We start from the raw sequence: 20,067 nt of genomic DNA, 5'->3' as shown, positions 1-20,067 counted from the left end.
CTGCCGGATTCTCATCTAATGATACCCTCTTTGCCACGAGGAGTCCTTCTTCGATCTGATGTCTGATGAAATGGTATTTTCTGTCGATGTGTCTGGATCTCCCGTGATCCCTTGGTTCCTTGGCTAAGGCAACAGCGCTTTCACTATCACAGAAAATTTCCATTGGCTCTTTAATAGCTGGTACAACTCCAAGGTCTCCAATGAAGTTCCTCAGCCATAACGCCTCCTTTGCTGCCTCGCTAGCTGCAATATACTCTGATTCACAAGTAAAATCTGCCACTGTCTCTTGCTTGGAACTCTTCCAAGAAATTGCTCCTCCATTTAGGGTAAAGACCCAGCCCGACTGAGAGCGGAAATTATCCCTATCAGTCTGGAAGCTAGCATCACTATACCCTACAACTCTCAAGTCATCACTCCCACCGAGGGTAAGGACCCAGTCCTTAGTCCTTCGTAGGTACTTGAGAATATTCTTTACCGCAGTCCAGTGTGCCTTGCCAGGGTTCCCTTGAAACCTGCTAACCATGCTCAGGGCAAAAGCTACATCAGGTCGGGTACACGTCATAGCATACATGATCGATCCTACAGCCGAAGCATAAGGTACTCGACTCATTTGTGCTATCTCAGCCCCAGTGCTAGGGCTTTGTGTCTTACTCAGTTTGGCGTTACTCTGGATGGGCAACTCTCCTTTCTTGGAGTCTTGCATTCTGAATCTCTTCAGCACCTTATCCAAGTAGGTACTTTGACTAAGTCCAATTAGTCTTTTACTCCGATCTCTCAAGATCCTTATCCCTAAAATATAGGCAGCTTCACCGAGGTCCTTCATAGCGAAACACTTTCCAAGCCAGGACTTTACTTCCTGCAGGGTTGGAATGTCGTTTCCTATGAGTAGTATGTCATCCACATACAATACCAAGAAGCTAACTATACTCCCACTAGCCTTGACATACACACATGATTCATCTTCACTCCTAGAAAAGCCAAATTCCTTGACCTTTTCATCAAAGCAAAGATTCCATCTGCGAGGTGCTTGCTTTAACCCATAAATGGATTTCTCAAGCTTACACACTCTATTGGGGTACTCGTTGCTGACAAAACCCTCTGGCTGAATCATGTAAACATCTTCAGCCAACTTTCCATTAAGGAAAGCGGTTTTGACATCCATTTGCCAAATTTCATAGTCATGAAATGCGGCTATGGCTAACAGAACCCGAATAGACTTAATCTTGGCTACCGGAGAAAAGGTCTCATCATAATCCACTCCAGGAATTTGAGAGAAGCCCTTTGCAACCAGTCTAGCCTTATAAGTGTGTACTTTACCATCCATGTCGGTCTTTTTCTTGAAGACCCATTTGCACCCCACTGTCTTACGACCTGGTACATTTTCAACCAAGTTCCAAACTTGATTGTCATGCATGGATTGTATCTCGCTATCCATAGCCTCTTTCCATTTAGCAGACTCGGGGCCTGCCATGGCTTCCTCGTAGCTGTTAGGGTCATCTTGACTTACTAGTGTCCCATCACTAATAAGTGTCTCACCTTCTGCAGTAATATGGAATCCATAGTAATGCTCAGGTGCACTCCTAACTCTCGTGGAACGCCTCAGAGGTACAGATTCGTCAATTGGCTCAACAGGAGTTTCCTCCTCAAGTTGAGGGCTAGAGTTTGAAGTTCCTTCACCACTTGATTCTTGAATTTCTTCAAGATCAATTTGCCTCCCACTGTCTCCTTGGCTTATAAACTCTCTTTCTCGAAAGACTCCTCTTCTTGCTACAAAACCACATTGTCACTAGGTCTGTAGAAGAGGTAACCAAAGGATTGTTGTGGGTAGCCGATGAAAATACACCTCTCGCTTCGGGGTTCGAGCTTATCATGATTCTCGCGTCTCACGAAAGCCTCGCAACCCCAAATCTTGATGTGGTCTAGTTTAGGTACTTTACCAGTCCACATCTCGTGAGGAGTTTTGGCAACTTTCTTTGTAGGGACTAGATTAAGGATATGGGCGGCAGTCTCTAAGGCATACCCCCAGAATGAGATTGGTAGCGAAGCTCGACTCATCATGGAACGAACCATGTCCAACAAGGTTCGATTACGCCTCTCAGCCACACCATTCAACTACGGTGTCCTGGGAGGTGTCAATTGTGAGACAATCCCACATTCCCTTAGATAGTCGAGGAACTCTGAACTAAGATACTCACCACCCCGATCAGATCGAAGCATCTTAATGTTCCTGCCCAATTGATTCTCGACTTCCTGTTTAAATTCCTTAAACTTCTCGAAAGTCTCTGACTTATGCTTGATTAAGTATACATATCCATATCTACTGTAATCATCAGTAAAAGTCAAATAATAACGATTAGCATCCCTTGTGGCATGTTTGAATGGTCCACACACATCCGTGTGTATAAGGTCCAACAAACCTTCACCCCTTTCACACGAGCCTGTGAAGGGTGACTTTGTCATTTTTCCAAGTAAGCATGATTCGCAATTATCATTTGACTTTAGGTCAAACGACTCCAAGACTCCATCCTTTTGGAGTTGGCCTATGCGTTTCTTGCTTATATGTCCAAGACGACAATGCCATAATGATGCTTTATCCAAGTTATTATTATTAGTAGAATCAATACATAAAACATTATTTCCTAAGTTATCTACAACAGACACAGCTTCATACACACCATCACAAGGTAATGCTTTTAAATAAAGAACATTATTAAAGAAAGCATCAATAGAACCAACTTCAAATCTAAACTAAACCCACTACTTAGCGATTAAGTATAAACTCCAATCTTGGTGACAGGTGAAGCTTTCCTGTTCCCCATGATCAAGTTTATTCTTCCTTGCTCCACATCCTCACTTCTTCTTAGTCCCTGCAAGTCACAACAAATATGAATACCACAACCGGTATCAAGGACCCAAGAATTAGAATGGGGTGAGTTATTAGAAATGATAGTGTAAATACCTGCATGGTTGGGTTTGACTTTCCCATCCTTCACATCCTGCTGGTACTTTGGGCAGTTCCGCTTCCAATGAGCTTTTTCATGGCAATAGAAGCATTCAGCCTCTTTTGGGTCAGAAGAAGGAGTAATGAAACCTTTCTTGGTTCCACTTGAAGAAGCGCCATCAAGGGTCCGAGCCTTGGTACCCTTCGAAGAACTCTTTCTCTTTCTCCCTCGACTTTTCCCGATTGCCAAAACCGGAGTTGAGTTTGGAGTAGGAGTGATAGCAACCGACTTCCCCTTAAGACCTGTTTCTGCAGTCTTGAGAAGTCCCTGAAGTTTGCTGAGAGTGACCTCTTCCTTATTCATGTGATATGTCATGCGGAATTGATCATAGCACGATGGTAAGGAGCGCAAAATTATATCTATTGCAAGCTCCTCAGGGAGGTTCACATTAAGCTTCAGCAATCGATCCACATATCTTTGCATTTTCTGCATGTGGCTCGTGACGGAATCCCCGTCCTTCATCATGGTTGTTATCATGGAGCAGATGATTTCGTACCTCTCTTGTCGTGCACTTTGATGGTATCTTTCCATCAAATCTTGGTGCATTTCATAAGGTTAGAAATCCTCATAAGATTTTTGGAGTTCTGCTGTTATTGTGGCCATCATGATGCATGCTACTTTCGTAGCATCCCTTTCATGTGCCTGAAAGTCAGCGATCTCCTGAGGAGTTGCAGTGGTCTCATCAATCTCCTTAAGCTCCTTGTCAAGGACATATTCTTTGTCCTCGTAGCGGGTAATCATCCTGATGTTTCTGATCCATTCATTGAAGTTGGATCCATCAAAGGTGACTTTCCCACACAAACTCATAAGAGTAAAGGAGCCATTAGGATTCGAGCCAGAAGCATTATTTGAAGACATCTGAAAGAGTAGAACAAGTTTAGTATAGATTTAAGAGAGTCCTTAATAAAACACCCAAATGTAATATTAAGGCTAGGATCCAATCACAATATAATATAACTTAGAAGAGGTATGCCGTAATCTAAGCTATACCATATTTGAAAGGTAGGTGAATGACGATTCACCAATTTCCACCACGAAAACCGAAATATTAGATATTTAGTTTTTATTGGTTTTAGAAATTCTTAGATTCTTTGAGATCCAATGAACTTTTCAAAGGCATGTTTCAATCTCGAGAGTGCCCTCCAAGTTTTGTGACTGGGATACCGAGGATCACAAAACGAGGTGTGAAGTAACCATGCAAATCACTTGGTACCCTTAAAGTTTATCACTCAATCGATGTGCCGGTAAACCACACACGCTCCACCGATACTATAATAAACCTTAAGTCACCCTTTACCTACCTTGTTAAGTCCAAGTTAGTGTGCCGGTTAACCACACACGCTCCACCAACGACTTAATCAAAGTGCAAAGTATAATTTCATGGGTTAACACCTTATTCACATTTTCCTAAAGTAACTAAGATTGGGAATTTAATAAAATATTTAGTTACTTTATAATATACATCATACTTTGAGTGACAGTTTATAAGTCCTTGTCTTACCCGTTCGGCTAACGACCCTCCACCAGTCAAGCAAGCGGTGGGTGAGAGTAGACACCCATTAAGTCACCATTTTATAGGCAACAACCTTATACCCACCTTATAGACCGGCTTCGTGAATGAGGCGTACTAGCGGTATGACGACTTTATTCTTATACATACATATATATATATATATATATATATATATATATATATATATATATATATAATTATTAAATCATCATATTATAAGTATAAGGGTTGAATTTTAACTTTTAAAATTCTAGGGGTTGGAACTTAAAGTTTTAACTTAACTTTACTTGTTCCAAAACTTGAGGGCAAGTTTTGTAACTTTCAAAACTTTTCATTTCTTGTAACTTATGAGTTTAATAGAGTAATAAAATGAAGACTCTTCATTTTTCTAACTCTTGTGTTTGTTTTAATGGTTTTTAATTCAAGTGTTACTCTTGGTTTTCCATAACTTGAGGACAAGTTATGGACTCCATTAAAACACATTATGATCAAGAATTAAACTACCACATAGGTTACAAATAATTCCTATGATCATCTAAAACATCATAAGAACAAGAACATGAATATGAACTTATTCATAAATCAAAAATTACACTTAAAACTTTGTAATTTTTTTGATAACTAGTTGTTGTAAATGAATTATCAAAGACATTACACCATCTAAAACAAGTTTTTCAAGTACCAAAAAGTTTAGGGTAATGTTTCTAATTCATTTCCAGCAACTAAATCGAAATTCTACAATCAGTCGACCCTACTCGCCGAGTGCATGAACTTTACTCGCCGAGTTGGTTGAAGATACACATGAACTCGACAAGTCCCCCCTATAGACTCGACGAGTCCATTCGCAGACAGCAAGATTTTCGATGCAACCCTAATAACCTTGGATCTATGTTTGTCTAATTATCATGCAAAGTTGAATTCCAAGGTTATATTCCTATCTAGCATACATGGGGAACAATTTTAACTTAAAGTATAGATAGAATAACTTACCTTGTTGTTGTTTGTGTTCCTTGAAACCTTGTGAGCCTAGCACCCCAAGTGTGATGCCTCAAATGCTTCACACAACACCAAATGCTCTTGGAAGAACTTATGGGAGAACACACACTTCTCAAAAATCGGCCAAGCCCTCTTGTTTCTTAGTGTAGCCGATTTTAGGTGGAGAACATGTTTCTTATATAGTGTTGACACATCTAGGGTTACACCCTAATGTGTCATGACTCTTCATTTCCATGACCCATGGGTTTGTAACTCCCATGGAGCATCCATGGAGCATCCTATGGGTGGAACCCAACTTAATAATCCATGGAGCCTCTTAGCCCACTATACAAGATATGGATGATTTACATAATCAACCCATATATTTAATTAGTTATCTTTTTGATCACATAATTAATTCTAAATTAATTCTTGATCAAACTAATCAAATAATATTATTAATATATTAGAACTTATAATATATTAATAATCTCCAAGTGTTATTTCTCTCATTTAGTCTATCCAATTGCATGGTGCCATGCAACCCAAATGGACCATGTCGGGTCGGGTCAAGTACATACCAGAAATAGTTATGGACTTAGACACCTTATCCAACAGAAGGTTTAAAGCATAATTTGATAAGTGTCAACTTGTTGTAGGTAATAGAAATCAACCCAATTTTTTTAGATATATCAAATCTTTTGTGGTGTTCTACTCTCAAGAAATTGCTTTTTTTAGATTATAAACTTGTCGAAAGACTTAACAAGGTTGTTGGGGATCCATACATGAGATTGAATGAGATTTCTAAAATGAAAGATACTGATGAACTCTTGTGTGAGTTGTTTACTCAATTAAAAAGACAAAGGAGGATATGCTAAGTTGTTTTCACAATTTATGAAAAAGAAAGCTTTGCATTTTCCATATTTCAGAATATGTTGGTAATGATAATTGCGTGATGACAACCAGAAGACATAGAAAAGAAATGATGGATCTTCTTGTCTGGTGGATGACAGTTTGGAAAGCCTTATTCCATATTGCAACTATACTTTTTTAATAGAAGACTTCGAATTTTGTGACTCGTTATAAAATGGGGGAATGTTGAGTATTATGTTGTGATAGTAATTGAAGACCATTTCAGTGGAGATGTTTTTGTGATTCCAAAAAGTTAGTAGATCATATCATATCATGCTCCTTTTAATGAGTTATGGTGTAAGCTAGCTAAGATGCTCTTAACCGCATGTGTATGTTAGTGAGTAGGGTGTTATCTTTTTAATGTTTCCTAACTTACATGTCTATGTATGATTGGTTGTGTAGTCATCTTTCTTTGTATCTATATATAAGTGTATGTCATAGAGAATGAGTAAGTTTTCTATAATGTTTGTATACTTTTAAATACTTGACCCTTGTTTCGTATTCACTCTCATCCATCAATCAAAGTTAATCAAAAAGATGAATTGTTATTTAGTTTAAATGTTCTTAGTTTTATTCCATAATTTCATTTGTTATTGTGTTCTTGTCCTATCAATAAGTATATATTCAACCATTATTGGTCATTTTGTATCTATAAGCAAAGATTATCAAACACTAAAAAACAATTTATCAGCTTATTACATATTGATATCAAAAACATATTCAAAACATTTTTGTATTAAAACTCTTTTTTAACACTGGAAAAAACTAATAAGCACTTTTGCACATATGCATAAGTTATTTTACATGAGAAATTCCAAACGCGAACATCTTTTGATCAAAACACCAACATGATACACATAGAATGTCGTTTTTGAGCTTGAATATCCATAAAGTCTGACATTTTATTCGCAGAATATCAAACAACGTGGGCCTATGTTTCCTTTTTATGCCTTTATCATCTATGAAACCATTTTCGACTTCCAACTTCTTACCTTCCCTTTACCCTATTTTATAAGACTAGATATTGTTATTGTAAAAATCAATTCATTCATAAATTCATATGTTGAACAACCTAGCAGTAATTAATCTATAGTTTCCAACCTACATATGACTACCATAACATTCTTTTTTAAGGAATGTAATATACTAAACTTTTTATTTTATATACATTTACATTGCCAAACCTTAGCATTTTTATAAGGTTTTCATTTGCATACCATGTCTATATGGTAGATTTTATTTTTTTGGAACAAAGTTTATATAGATATACTTGAAATTATTAAGGTTTAAAAATACATTAGCATTTATTTCAAAATTTATTGTTTGTTGTGTTTCATTTAAATTATTGTACATTTGAAATCGATAAGGATCAAACATAAAGTTACTTGTAACATCATCGATAATAAACACCACCCCCACATATTACATCTGTCTCCACATGCAACGATCCAGTTGGATAAATATGCAAACTGATGTAATTCATTTTTATAAACAAATAAAAGTTCCATTCAGATAATTAATCTTACTGATGAACATGCCGCAGCATCCATGGCGGCAGCGATGTGGCAGAGATACGGTGATCTCCGGCGTATCCCTCCTCCCTTACATCAGTTTCCAGAAATGGATCCCTACAACGTTTGTAATCAACTAACCATTTTCATCAATTCGTTTATCATCAGTGAGTGTGTGTGTGTGTGTGAGAGAGAGAGAGAGAGAAAGAGAGAGTACCCGCCGACTGCAAGAGAATGAACGGGATCTCGATCCTCCATGCGAGGCGGTTGTGGATCGGTGTTCACCTCTTTCCCATTCAACTGTTTACACGTTTAGATACGAAAGATTTTGTAAAAGAAAAAAAAATACAAAATATTTATTTTAACCATGATTCAAAAATCAAATGTTATATTTATTTTGCTCATATAAATTTAAGATACCTTCTTGTAGAGTGTATTCCTTTGGTCTTGTAGTGCCTTCTCCTGCATATATGCCACAACAGCTAATTTTTTTTTTTTTTGAAAAAAAAAAAACAAAAAGAATTTACCTTTTTGGGCTAATTAACTCACACAAACTTATTATTGTTTATGATCAGCTAACATGTGGTATTAATTAATTAATTATCATGGATTATGAATTACCTTTTTGTGAAGTTGGGAGATGGACTCGTGCATGAGTTGGTTCTGCATAAAATATTTTAAACAAATTTATTGTGTTATGTTTGTAAAAATAAAAAATAATAATAATAATAAACGAAATGGAACTAGGATTAGAATTATGAAATTGTTTTACCTTCTTGGTTCGAATTCGTTTGAGAGCAGTATCAATCTGTTGTTCTACACTGTGAAGCTCTTTAAGGTTTAAGGACTCTAGTCCTTCCCCAACATAGTGCCTATTATTAATTAATTAAACATGTTTGAATTAGACTTTCCCAACTAGCTTATTTTTCGAACTATTTTATGTTGTTGTGTTTAGTAAATCAAAAAGTAGCTGATAAGCTAGCTTATAAGCTAAGTTTTTGAAAAACTACTTAGATTAGTTTTTTAGAAGGTTTTTTTTTTTTAAATTTCCAAATACACTCCTTAATTAATTATAGAAACACATAATGTTACATGTCATTTTATATAATTTTATATATTTTTGCTAGTTTACCAAACATTATTTTTTATCAGCTAGCTTTTTATTTAACAGCTAACTTTTCAGGTATCAGCTAGTTTTTCAGCTAGTACACCAAATATAACCTAAGTTGCTAAAATATATCAGCTAGGTGCAGGATTACAATTATCTGAATTGTTTTATTCAAAAATATTATATACTTATTAACTTTAATAATAATTTTTATAATTATATTTAATGTATCAATTGTTTATAGTATTAAAAAAAGTATTGTCAATCATATATATATATATATATATATATATATATATATATATATATATATATATATATATATATATATATATATTGAATAATATGATTACGTACCTCATATTTTTTTCTAGGACTTCTATTTTTGCCATAAGCTTTGAGGATTCAAGAGTCCAGCTTCCCTGTATATAAAATTTGAAGGATAACAACACTACCACTTTAAATCTTGTTGTTAACAACAGAAGTCCACAAAGTAAAAACAAAAAATATAAGAATGAAATATAAAACGAAGAATTAAATGGGGGAAATGTTGTCTTTTGATTAGTTGTGACGCTTACTATTGTTTCGTTTCCAGGCTCTGTGAGAATCTTCTCTGCATATGAGCATCTTTCGTATCGCTCAAGAATTGCTTCCATGCTATTTCAATCAAACAATATTCGGAATTTAAAAACTGATGATATATATTGTCTTAATTAATTAAACATGATTTCTATTTTCTACATGAGCAAGTAAATTATCAAACAAAGTAATTAATGTCATTATATAGTCTTTAAAAAATTAGATACCATTAACTGTTTGCACAATATTTATCAACAAAAGAAAGTGAATTTTACATGATCCACTTAAGATATCAAGAATATGATTATCAACCGATAGATCTATTTCCATTTGATGTAATGCGTTATGATGTTTGGACATCATCAGTTTCTAGTCATGGTGGCATAAAATACCATGTGCATTTTCTATATTGGTTTTCACAATTTGTGTGTGAGAAATTAAATAGCCTCTTACCTTTTATTCCTACAATTATTCCTACCCACTAAAATTATGACAAATCACCATTTAATTTAATTGTATTTGATATATTCCTAATATAGTCTTAATGATTTAGTTTAAAAAATATGAAAAGATGACACTTATCATAATTTTATTGGGTAGGAACATTTGTAGGCATAAAAAGTAAGAATCAATTTAATTTCTCTGTGTGTGGGTTTATCCACATTTGATGTACTTTCTAAATTCTTACATTTTCGTTTATTTGTCTATTGTGAAATTAAAGCATGTTAATGTGATATCGGTGGTGAATATGAAAACGGTTCTTTTCATTTATTTGTCAATCGTAAAAACATATAACATTTTTTTTTTCATATTCTCACACTTTCCAACAAAATAAAAAATTCAAACGAATGTTGCGAACTAATAACAACACTATTTGTTCTCTTTTCTCTCATGCTAGTCTTCCAACCACATTTTAGATGAAGCCCTTTACATGTCGGTCAACTTCTCAATATTCACATAGGGGTATGTATGGGGTAGTTTGCTTCGGTTATTTGTCAAAACCGAACCATATCCATTACAGTGTGTTAATATATTTCGATAACCAGTAGGTAGCAGTTAATATTGGTTTTGGTTAACGGTTTTATTCGGTTAATGGTTATGGTTAGTAGTTAATATTGGTTAACCATAATGGTCAAAGATGACATAAAAATAAAAATACTTTTTCTATAATAATTGAAAAACATAAAGTCCATTATTTCGTTCAGAGCTGCTGTGAGAGGTAAGGATTCATGTTCATCTTCATTTGTGTGATAGATTTCATGAATCTAGGGTTTCTTCTCTTCTTTTTGGTAAGAGATCTAGAGTATGTGATGTCCCCTTGTGTGTATATCTTCAAATCTGGACCTTGAGAGGTCCAGAGAGTCCCTATTCCCCATCTTTATGCAGTCCTTTATGAGTTTGGAGCTTAGGTGATCATTTTAAGGGTTATTTCTCCATCTATGGCTAATTGTGGGTTGCATGAATGTAAAGTTTGAACCTTTACGTGACTTTTGAGTGCTAGAAGGTTAGATCTACTAGTTGGTAAAGCGGATCCGGCCTCAGAAGGTCGAATGAGCATACTCATGGAGGAAACTCGCCGAGTCCATGGAGAGACTCGACGAGTTGATTCAGGGTTGCCCCGCGATTCATACCAAGTGTAACTCGTCGAGCTAGTGGTTGGCAAGACGTGTCAAGCGAGGCTAGAAGGAGGATTCAGTGGACACGTGTGGACTCACCGAGTCGCCCATGTGCACTCGACGAGTCGGGTCAAAGTTTGACCGTCGACTTTCATTAGCTTTAAGGTTTTGGTCAAGACTGACTTAAGAGAGTTTAGGGAAGGGTAAAATGGTCTTCTACCCAATCTTTAGAGTTGAGACAATGAGAGAGTGTTGTTCGGGGATGTTATTTGAATAATAGGAGGAGGCCAGGTCGGGACGTTGAGCAAGAGAGTTCATCCGACTTCGTTTGAGGTGAGTCTTACCACTATAATTTACCTTGAGTGGTAATTAGAGTTATGTGACAGAGTTACTGTATGCTATTTATGTGATGTGTTGTACTGCATTATTTCTATATGATCTATGTCGTGTATATATCAGAGTATATCAGAGTTAGAACCGGAAGGTTCACAGAGCTAGGACCAGAGGGTCCAGAGAGTTAGGGCCTAAGGGCCCACAGAGTATAGCCTCGAGTGGCTAGTATGTGTTATGTGTGGTATTTTGGGGAACTCACTAAGCTTCGTGCTTACAGTGTTTTGTGTTATATGTTTCAGGTTTTTCTCAGGATCACGGGACGGTACCGGCTCGATTGTACACACCAGAAGGAACGTGGGTTTTGAGGATCCTAGTCTATTAATTGATTGAACAAAAGAGTCATGTATTGTAATTTAAACAAAAAGGGAGATTTTATGAAAAGTGTTAAAGAGATAAACGATTTTAAATGAAAATTTTGTTTTTAAAAAAATTTCGGTGATATAAAACAAAAGCTTGCACCTCGCTCCATAGTTATACTCACCTTCAAGTTTTGGATATCTTTTCTACCGACACCTCAACACCGAACACAAGCTTGCACCTCGTTGCATTCTTATACTCACCTTCAAGTTTCGGATATCCTTTCTACCCAAACCTCAACATGAAACATAATCTTACACCTCGTTCCACTCTTATACTCACCTTAAATTTTGGATATCTTTGTTATCCACGCCTCGACACCAAACACAAGCTTACACCGTCACCTTCAAGTTTTTGTTATCTTTGCTATCTACACCTTAACACCAAACACAAGCTTGCACCTCGTTCCACTTTTATACTTACCTTCAAGTTTTGGATATCTTTGCTACCCACACCTCAATACCCAACAAAAGCTTGCGCTTTGTTCCACTCCATCTATTTTACTTGGGAGTGCAGGACAATTAAAGAACAAATAATTTCACATGTAGATTTTGGAGCTCATTAATGGATGGTGGAAGAGGAGAATTTGGTACTTTGTTAAGGATAAAAATAGGGAACCTTATACATGGTTGAGATGTCTAATGGTGGGCCAAACACGGTTGTTAAGGATATATGTATGTATACTCCATGGCTCCGGAGACCTAGGCATGTAAGTGAGAAAGGTATGAAGATCCATGTTATAAAAGCCAAAATTCAAGATCTAAAGAATATGACTGTGGATTTCTATGACCCATGTATCCTTGGAAATTAGATAAATGGTTACATTTGCAAAGATGAGAACATCACCCAAGGTTATGAAGTTAGAGTTTGTTTATATTGATATGTACGATCCAATATCGATTTATTTAATCAGATGATTACGCTACTACATTACCTTTATAGACGACCCCACGAGAAAGGCATGAGTTTATTTTCTGAAAGCTACGGTAGATAATAAGACTAACATGAAGATCAAGTGTTTGAAATTAATAATAAGATAAAGTAAATCAATAATGATTTTATTACTTAATATCCCTTATGTTTTAATAAGCTTAAAATAATGTTATGTGCATGATCACTTATCACCTCACCTTAAATACTAATATCCAAATAAAAGAAAACGATGATTCTTACCGATCCACAATTAAAAGAAAATATGATAAAAGCTTTCTACTATGGTGCTTCTTTCAAGTTTCTATTAATATGATAAAGTATATATTAAATTTAATTGTATTCTTAACATTTTTTTGTAATTTTTAATTATTATAATATTATGATTTGTAATTTGGATTTTTATAATCATAAGATAATCATAATAAAAAAACCATAAATTTAATGTCTCTTATAAAATTTTAGACTATATTATTTTATTCGGAAATAACATTATATTTATATATATTATTGGGACATCAGGCCATAAGCCTCCCTTATTCTTAGATTTTGTCTTCGCAATTTGTTGTCCAACATCCAAGTGAAGATTGTTGAGTTGTGAATGCTAGTTACTTTTTGTGTGTCAAGGGTAACCCACATCAAACTTAGTAAAAATGATGAATATAAATACCAAACCATGAGTGATACTATATTATTTTCTAACTATTTTATAACATTGTCTCGACACAATTATATGTATAATATGTAATTCTTTATATTGAGCCTCAATGTAGTTGTAAATTTTATCCCTATATTAATAATAAATCTATTTAATTTGTTTGTGGATATAACATAATTATCCTAACACATAAATCTTTTGTCTTCGCTATTTTTCCTTTGTTTACTAAAAGGCACCTCCCATTTTAGTGTTAGTGATGTTATCATAATTGGTTAGGACAATATTATTCACTAATAATAAATAAATTTTGAGACATTTAACCGCTCCTCCAATTTCACTCTTGTTTTAATTTTTGTACTAAAATTTGATTTTCTTTTGTTTTATTTCTGTGTAATTTGAGAACAAAATTTACTTTTTCTTTTTGGAATAAGTGGATTATATTATTTAGCCAGTAAAAGAAATGAAATTACACGATACTAAAAGCTTATAACATATGAGTTTTACGAAAGGAACAAAATTTAATTACGCTCTATCCATTTTTCTTACAAATCCTAAATAAAAAGATAACTTTTTTCTTATAAAATAATAGTATTATCCCACTAAATCCTAGGAATACATCTTCCAATGAAAAAGGAATAAACACAATATCAGCAGACTGATGAAAAAGAAAACCCCATTTGGGGAACAATTTTTCCATGCATAAACTTGTTGTACCTTAACGAAAGACGCAAAAGTAACGTAAATATTAATTAAGATACAAGGTACAAATACAGTATCCATGTGTCCCACAAAGAGTCACAGAACCTCCACGCCTAGCTTTTTAGACTTTACTTATTCATAGTAATGAAGGAAGAAGGAGATGAAACATGAGGAAGAAGAGGGCTGCGGGCAGCGGGCAAAGCAAGAAGGGTCTAAAGATCGTGTATTGCATGAGGCGTGGGATACAAGTCGGGCAGATTTCTGCCCGACCATATATACGACAAAATAAATAAACATTCAGGATTTGAATTCTCACAACACAGCTTTTCGTTTTCTAATCTTCGACAGAAATTAATCAAAACACATGACCTAAAACAAATATTCAAGATTTGAATTTGATTAATCATATTATTCCTTTTTTACTTATGCTTAGTGTTCGTTTTTTATTTTGTTGGTAGGTATTTTAATTGGGTAAATGACATAAAAAAAACATTTTTTTACACAGAAATTCAATTTTGATACCGTGTTTTTTTTGTATCGATTTTAACACTGTGTTTTCCAATTTATTACAATTTTGACCACTTGACCGGTTAACCAGGTTGCATGCTGACGTGTCAGATTTAATTATGTGACATGCTGACATTACATGCTGACGTGTCAAAATTGAATTTTTTCTCACAAAAAATACTAAGTTTTCATTTTTTTTTTTCGATTTTGATACTAAGTTTAATTTTTTCTTTCAACTTTGACACTATGTTTTTTGTTCTAAATCGAACATTATTTTTTCCAATTTTGTTCAATGTTGATAATTTTCTATTTGAAATCGTATAAATATTTTTTTAATACATTTAAACCGTATAAATATGTTTTTTTTTCATTTAAAAACCATAATTTTGTATAAATACATTTTTTTTACACTCAAACCATATTTTTATGTATAAATATGTATTAGTTATATAAAAATTATATTTTATAATAAATATGCAACTTTAAAATGTGTTTCGAGGTTTGCAAGCGTGTAGTCGATCAAAACTCAGATATCAAGTATGCAACCCATCAGATTTTTACATATTATTAGACACTTATGGTTAGTTTGATTTTCATGATATAACTAATGTTTTGAATGTAAGAATAAAAAAACACCTTGTATTTAAATAAAAATATGGTTTTTAAACGAAAAAAATATGTTTATACGATTCAAAATGTAATAAAAAAATATATTTATACGGTTTCAAATAGAAAATAGACAAAATTGAACAAAATTTGATAAATGATGTTCGATTGGAACAAAAAAACATAGTGTCAAAATTGTAATAAAAAATTAAACTTAGTGTCAAAATCGAAAAAAATGAAAACTAAGTGTTTTTTGTGGAAAAAAAATCAATTTTGACACGTCAACATATCATGTAAGCATGCCACGTCATCAAAAACTGACACGTCATCATGTCACGTCAACATTCAACCTGGTTAACCGGTCAAATAGTCAGAATTGTAACAAATTGAAAAACACAGTGTCAAAATTGACACAAAAAACACGATGTCAAAATCGAATTTCTAAGTAAAAATATTGTTTTTTGTGCAATTTACCTTATTTAATTTAAAAGTAAGAGTTTTTTACAATAATGAAGCAGAAAATTCTTAATATTTTAAAACGAAACTGAGATTGATTATTATTAGATTATATTATTTCAATATCTTGTCATTGAATTGTCATCCACGTCATTCTTAACTTAATTTTTCCTTACCTGATTTTATATTAATGCGACAACTATATACAGTAAACCTGAAACTTGGTTCAAAAAAATATGCACGTGGAATAGAATGTACTTTTTTGGGTGAGGTTACTTGTCACATTTATTTATTTGTTCTGCAACAACTATAGTTTTAATTTATTAATTATGAATCTAGAATATTGTATATGGTTTTTAATCAATATGTATCTAGTTAAAGGTGCTTTTTTTTTTTAAGAAAAAATATATAAAATCTGCGGACTACCTCTGCAACTAAGGGTAGAATTGGTACGGTATCAAGTTTTTTTTCTTCAAACCGTGTACCGTACCAATTATAGTTGACATAAGAATTTAACTACCAGTACCGTACCAAGTATACTTGGTACACACTAATTTGACTACCAACAAATTTGGTTGGTACATATTGGTATTTGATTTTTTTTTTTTAAACGGCAAACTAACTAATCTACTCCTAAATAACCACATATGTTTCTACCGAGACTTGAACCTCTGACCTCTCATATGAGATGGTGACTCCATACCGTTAGGCCATTGACCATTTGGTCGTTGCTTCGCTTGCTTGTGTTAGTATTTTGTCTTTTGGAAGAAACTAAAACGATTAAAAGAGGCCCACCCCTAGCAAGTTGCCTAAGGAAGCAAATGGAAACAATACAAGAAATGAGAAGTTACTATTCCTTTTCAGTTTTAGCGTCATGCGCTTTTGTAACATCGATTTCGTGCTCTTCAAAAAATAAATATCAAGAAATTTGTTAATCATTGTGTTAATTTATTAATTTCAAGACTTTTTATTTGTTATTCTAATTAAAACATGCATATATATATATATATATATATATATATATATATATATATATATATATATATATATATATATATATATATATATATATATATATATATATATATATATATATATATATGAATTTGTTGGTACGGTACAACCATGATATTCAAAATTTCATGCTGTTACCGTACCAATACTATTTAATTGGCATTGTATTACGAGCCAAACATATTGGTTACCAAACAACTTGGCTACCGATTTTATTGGTTCAGTTGGTAACATATTGGTTGGTTCTCTGTGGTCAAATTTGCCAGTTCTATCTGCAACCCTCTGTAATAAAAAAGGTGGACCAAACAGTTGCAGACTGTAATAAGAAACGTGTTTGTTTTTTTAACATCTGCATGCAACTGCAAATATTAAAAAATTAAAATAAACTGATTTTATAATCCAAAAATAGTTTTTTAATGCCGAAAATTTAATAATGTATAACATTTCGGCAAAAATTTATGATATTTCAGCAATAATAATAATATTTTAACAAAAAATAATGATATTTTAGTAAAATATAATGATATTAATCAACAAATTATTATTATTCAATATAAAAAAAATTCAACAAGAATAAAAAAACAAAAACAAAATGTGAAATAATATTTCATAAATATATAATCAATATTTTAGTAAGAAAAAAACAAGTGTTGCACCAAAAAGAACAAGCGCAAAGGTTTTTTAATCCGAAGACTTCTGAAACAAACAGTTGCGAGATAAAAAGTATTGCGCGTGTACTGCGCCGCGCAGCAATAAGAGGTCTGAATTTTTTTTTCCAAAAAATAAAAAACTTCTGTGATGCTAAAAACATGAGTTTTGTTTTTATTTTATGTAATATAATAAGGAGAAAATTAAATCAAGTGTAACGAATAACAAATTAAGATAAACAATATTTATAATATATACGAATAGCTAAAAATAAAGTATTTGAAAATCAATGAACAACTAATTAAAAAAAAAACCAAAAAGTTAATTTTTATATTTTACAATATAACTACATGTGTTTTTTATCAAACATGCAAACACAACTCATCTGTTAGTGAAAGTTGTAGAAAATAACAATGTATACCACTACTTTTATCAATATAGAAAATATATTTTACAAATAATAGCAATATATTTACAACTTTTTACACATATATAACAGCAACATTCTTATAATTTCTCAATATATTTATATTTCTGTATCAATAATAGCAGTATTTATTTATAATAAAAGCATGTAATATATTGTACTACGTACCAATAGATAAATCAGAAATGTAAGTACTTTGTTGTTAAGTACTTTAGTATGTGTTGTAATTTCCTCTATTATTTAATAATTAAAACTTCATATACATATTAGCAATGAATATTATATGTTAAAACAACGTACATAAAATTTATGTCCTAGCAAAAAAGTTAAAAATAAAATAAAATCTGAGAATCTAAAGAAACAGTACAGAATACAGATCCAATTAATTAATTAATAAAGATTTGTTTATAAAATATGAAATATAAACCCAAAAAAACGATAATGTACTAGGCACGTTTATACATAACTATTCACTATTTAGCTTTTATCATCCTAATCAAAGCATAGATTTCAGAAAAATGAACAGTTAGAAAAAGATATATAATCTATCGATTAAAAAAATTAAAAAAATTAATTAGGGTATGATTTTTTGTTGATCTATACAAATTATTCATTCTTAAGTATTATTTTTTTTTTACCATTACAAGTAACAGAAAAACAATTATGATGTTTTAGAAGCTCAATAGCTATCTAAAATAAGATATTAACTGTTCTATTAAAACCTATTATCAGAAAACCTTGTTCGATGGATTTAAGTTATGAGTGGATGAATGTTAATCTCGATTTCATACATGTAACGGGTGATTTCTATTCCAACTAATGATTTATAACTAGATGATAAGTTTTTTTGAACAAATCGAAGCATGCAGTAACACGGAAAACGTGATATTTCAAAACCAGACGCCATTGACGTACGGAATAGCTTACGCGGTGATATTGTATGGAGATTAGAGTAATGGAGATTGAAGTAGAAGAAGATGAATGATACCTGGAGTGAGTAGAGTATTCAAACAGTTTCCCTCTGGAAGAGAAAACGATGAGAGCAACATGAGCATCACAGAGAACAGAGATCTCATGCGCTTTCTTCAATAATCCTGTTCTTCGCTTCGAGAACGTGACTTGTCTGCTTATTTTGTTCTCGATCCGCTTCAATTCCACTCTCCCTCTCCCCATTTTTGAGTTCCGTTTTTTCTTCTTCTACTTACTGTTTTTCGTTGAGAAAAAGCAAAGAGTTGAATCCAAATCCCTTGATTGTGTCATCAAACGAACTAAAAAAGGAAAGGATCCATGAAATTGAGCAGCAGAACGAAAGAGGAATGGTGTTTGGATAGCAGTTGTTTATTCTATTTTGGTGGTGTATGTTATAAGAGAAAAAGGAAGGTGGTTTGATCGAAAACCATGGTGGTTTCAGGGGAAATGTTTGTCGAATTCTGATTGGCTGTTAGTACTCATGTGTCGTTTTCGTTTGCTTCTTTTAGGTCTATATGAGGAATTTATATCAGATTAATATGTTAAATTAACATGTTAATTATAAGGGCGCATAATATAGGAAAAATCTTACAAAAAAACAACCACTACATTTTTAATAATTTATCACAACAGCAATTTTAGCTTTTTTTTTTTTATTAAATACATTAAGTGTAAGATCCATATATTACACGGATTCATTTAAAAAAAGATTAATAATTAAATTAAATTATAAATAAAAAATATTTTTTTAATGTACAACTGTTAAAATAATAAAGGAAGAAACGTATCTATTGCAATTTATATATATATATATATATATATATATATATATATATATATATATATATATATATATATATATATAATGCTTTACATGTATAAATATATGATTTTAATTTAAAAAATTAAAACCAATGAAAAATTGATAAGTGGATAATATTTATTTTAAAAATATTACAAAATTACAAGTGTCAAAACTTATGAGAGATTAACATGTGGTACAAAATCCTTCATTTATTGATAATTTATATTTATTAATTTTATAAAAAAAGCATTTATTTATAAAAGGCTTATAAAACAACAAAATTTTAAAAATATATATTTTATTTTCCTAATATAATTAAAATTTTAAAAATATAACTAAATTTCTTAACCACTAAAGATAGATAGATCTACTAGAAAAATGA

General features: G+C 32.5%; 1 protein-coding gene across 1 annotated transcript; it reads right to left on the bottom strand.

The window, feature by feature from the left end:
- Positions 1-7,147: 7,147 nt before the first annotated feature.
- LOC145044031 (agamous-like MADS-box protein FUL-L) lies at positions 7,148-19,107 on the bottom strand. Its single transcript, XM_078992831.1, has 9 exons — positions 18,900-19,107; positions 9,600-9,678; positions 9,379-9,443; positions 8,686-8,785; positions 8,535-8,576; positions 8,334-8,375; positions 8,131-8,213; positions 7,929-8,030; positions 7,148-7,406 (listed from the first exon to the last, which is right to left on the bottom strand). The coding sequence occupies exons 1-9, from the start codon at positions 19,082-19,084 to the stop codon at positions 7,391-7,393; spliced, it is 714 nt and encodes a 237-aa protein (XP_078848957.1). The 5' UTR covers positions 19,085-19,107; the 3' UTR covers positions 7,148-7,390.
- Positions 19,108-20,067: the final 960 nt, after the last annotated feature.

The sequence above is a fragment of the Lactuca saligna genome, chromosome 4, assembly GCF_052625555.1.
Source record: "Lactuca saligna cultivar CGN05327 chromosome 4, ASM5262555v1, whole genome shotgun sequence".
Classification (NCBI taxonomy): Eukaryota; Viridiplantae; Streptophyta; class Magnoliopsida; order Asterales; family Asteraceae; genus Lactuca; species Lactuca saligna.
This window is presented reverse-complemented; position numbering and strand designations above follow the sequence as displayed.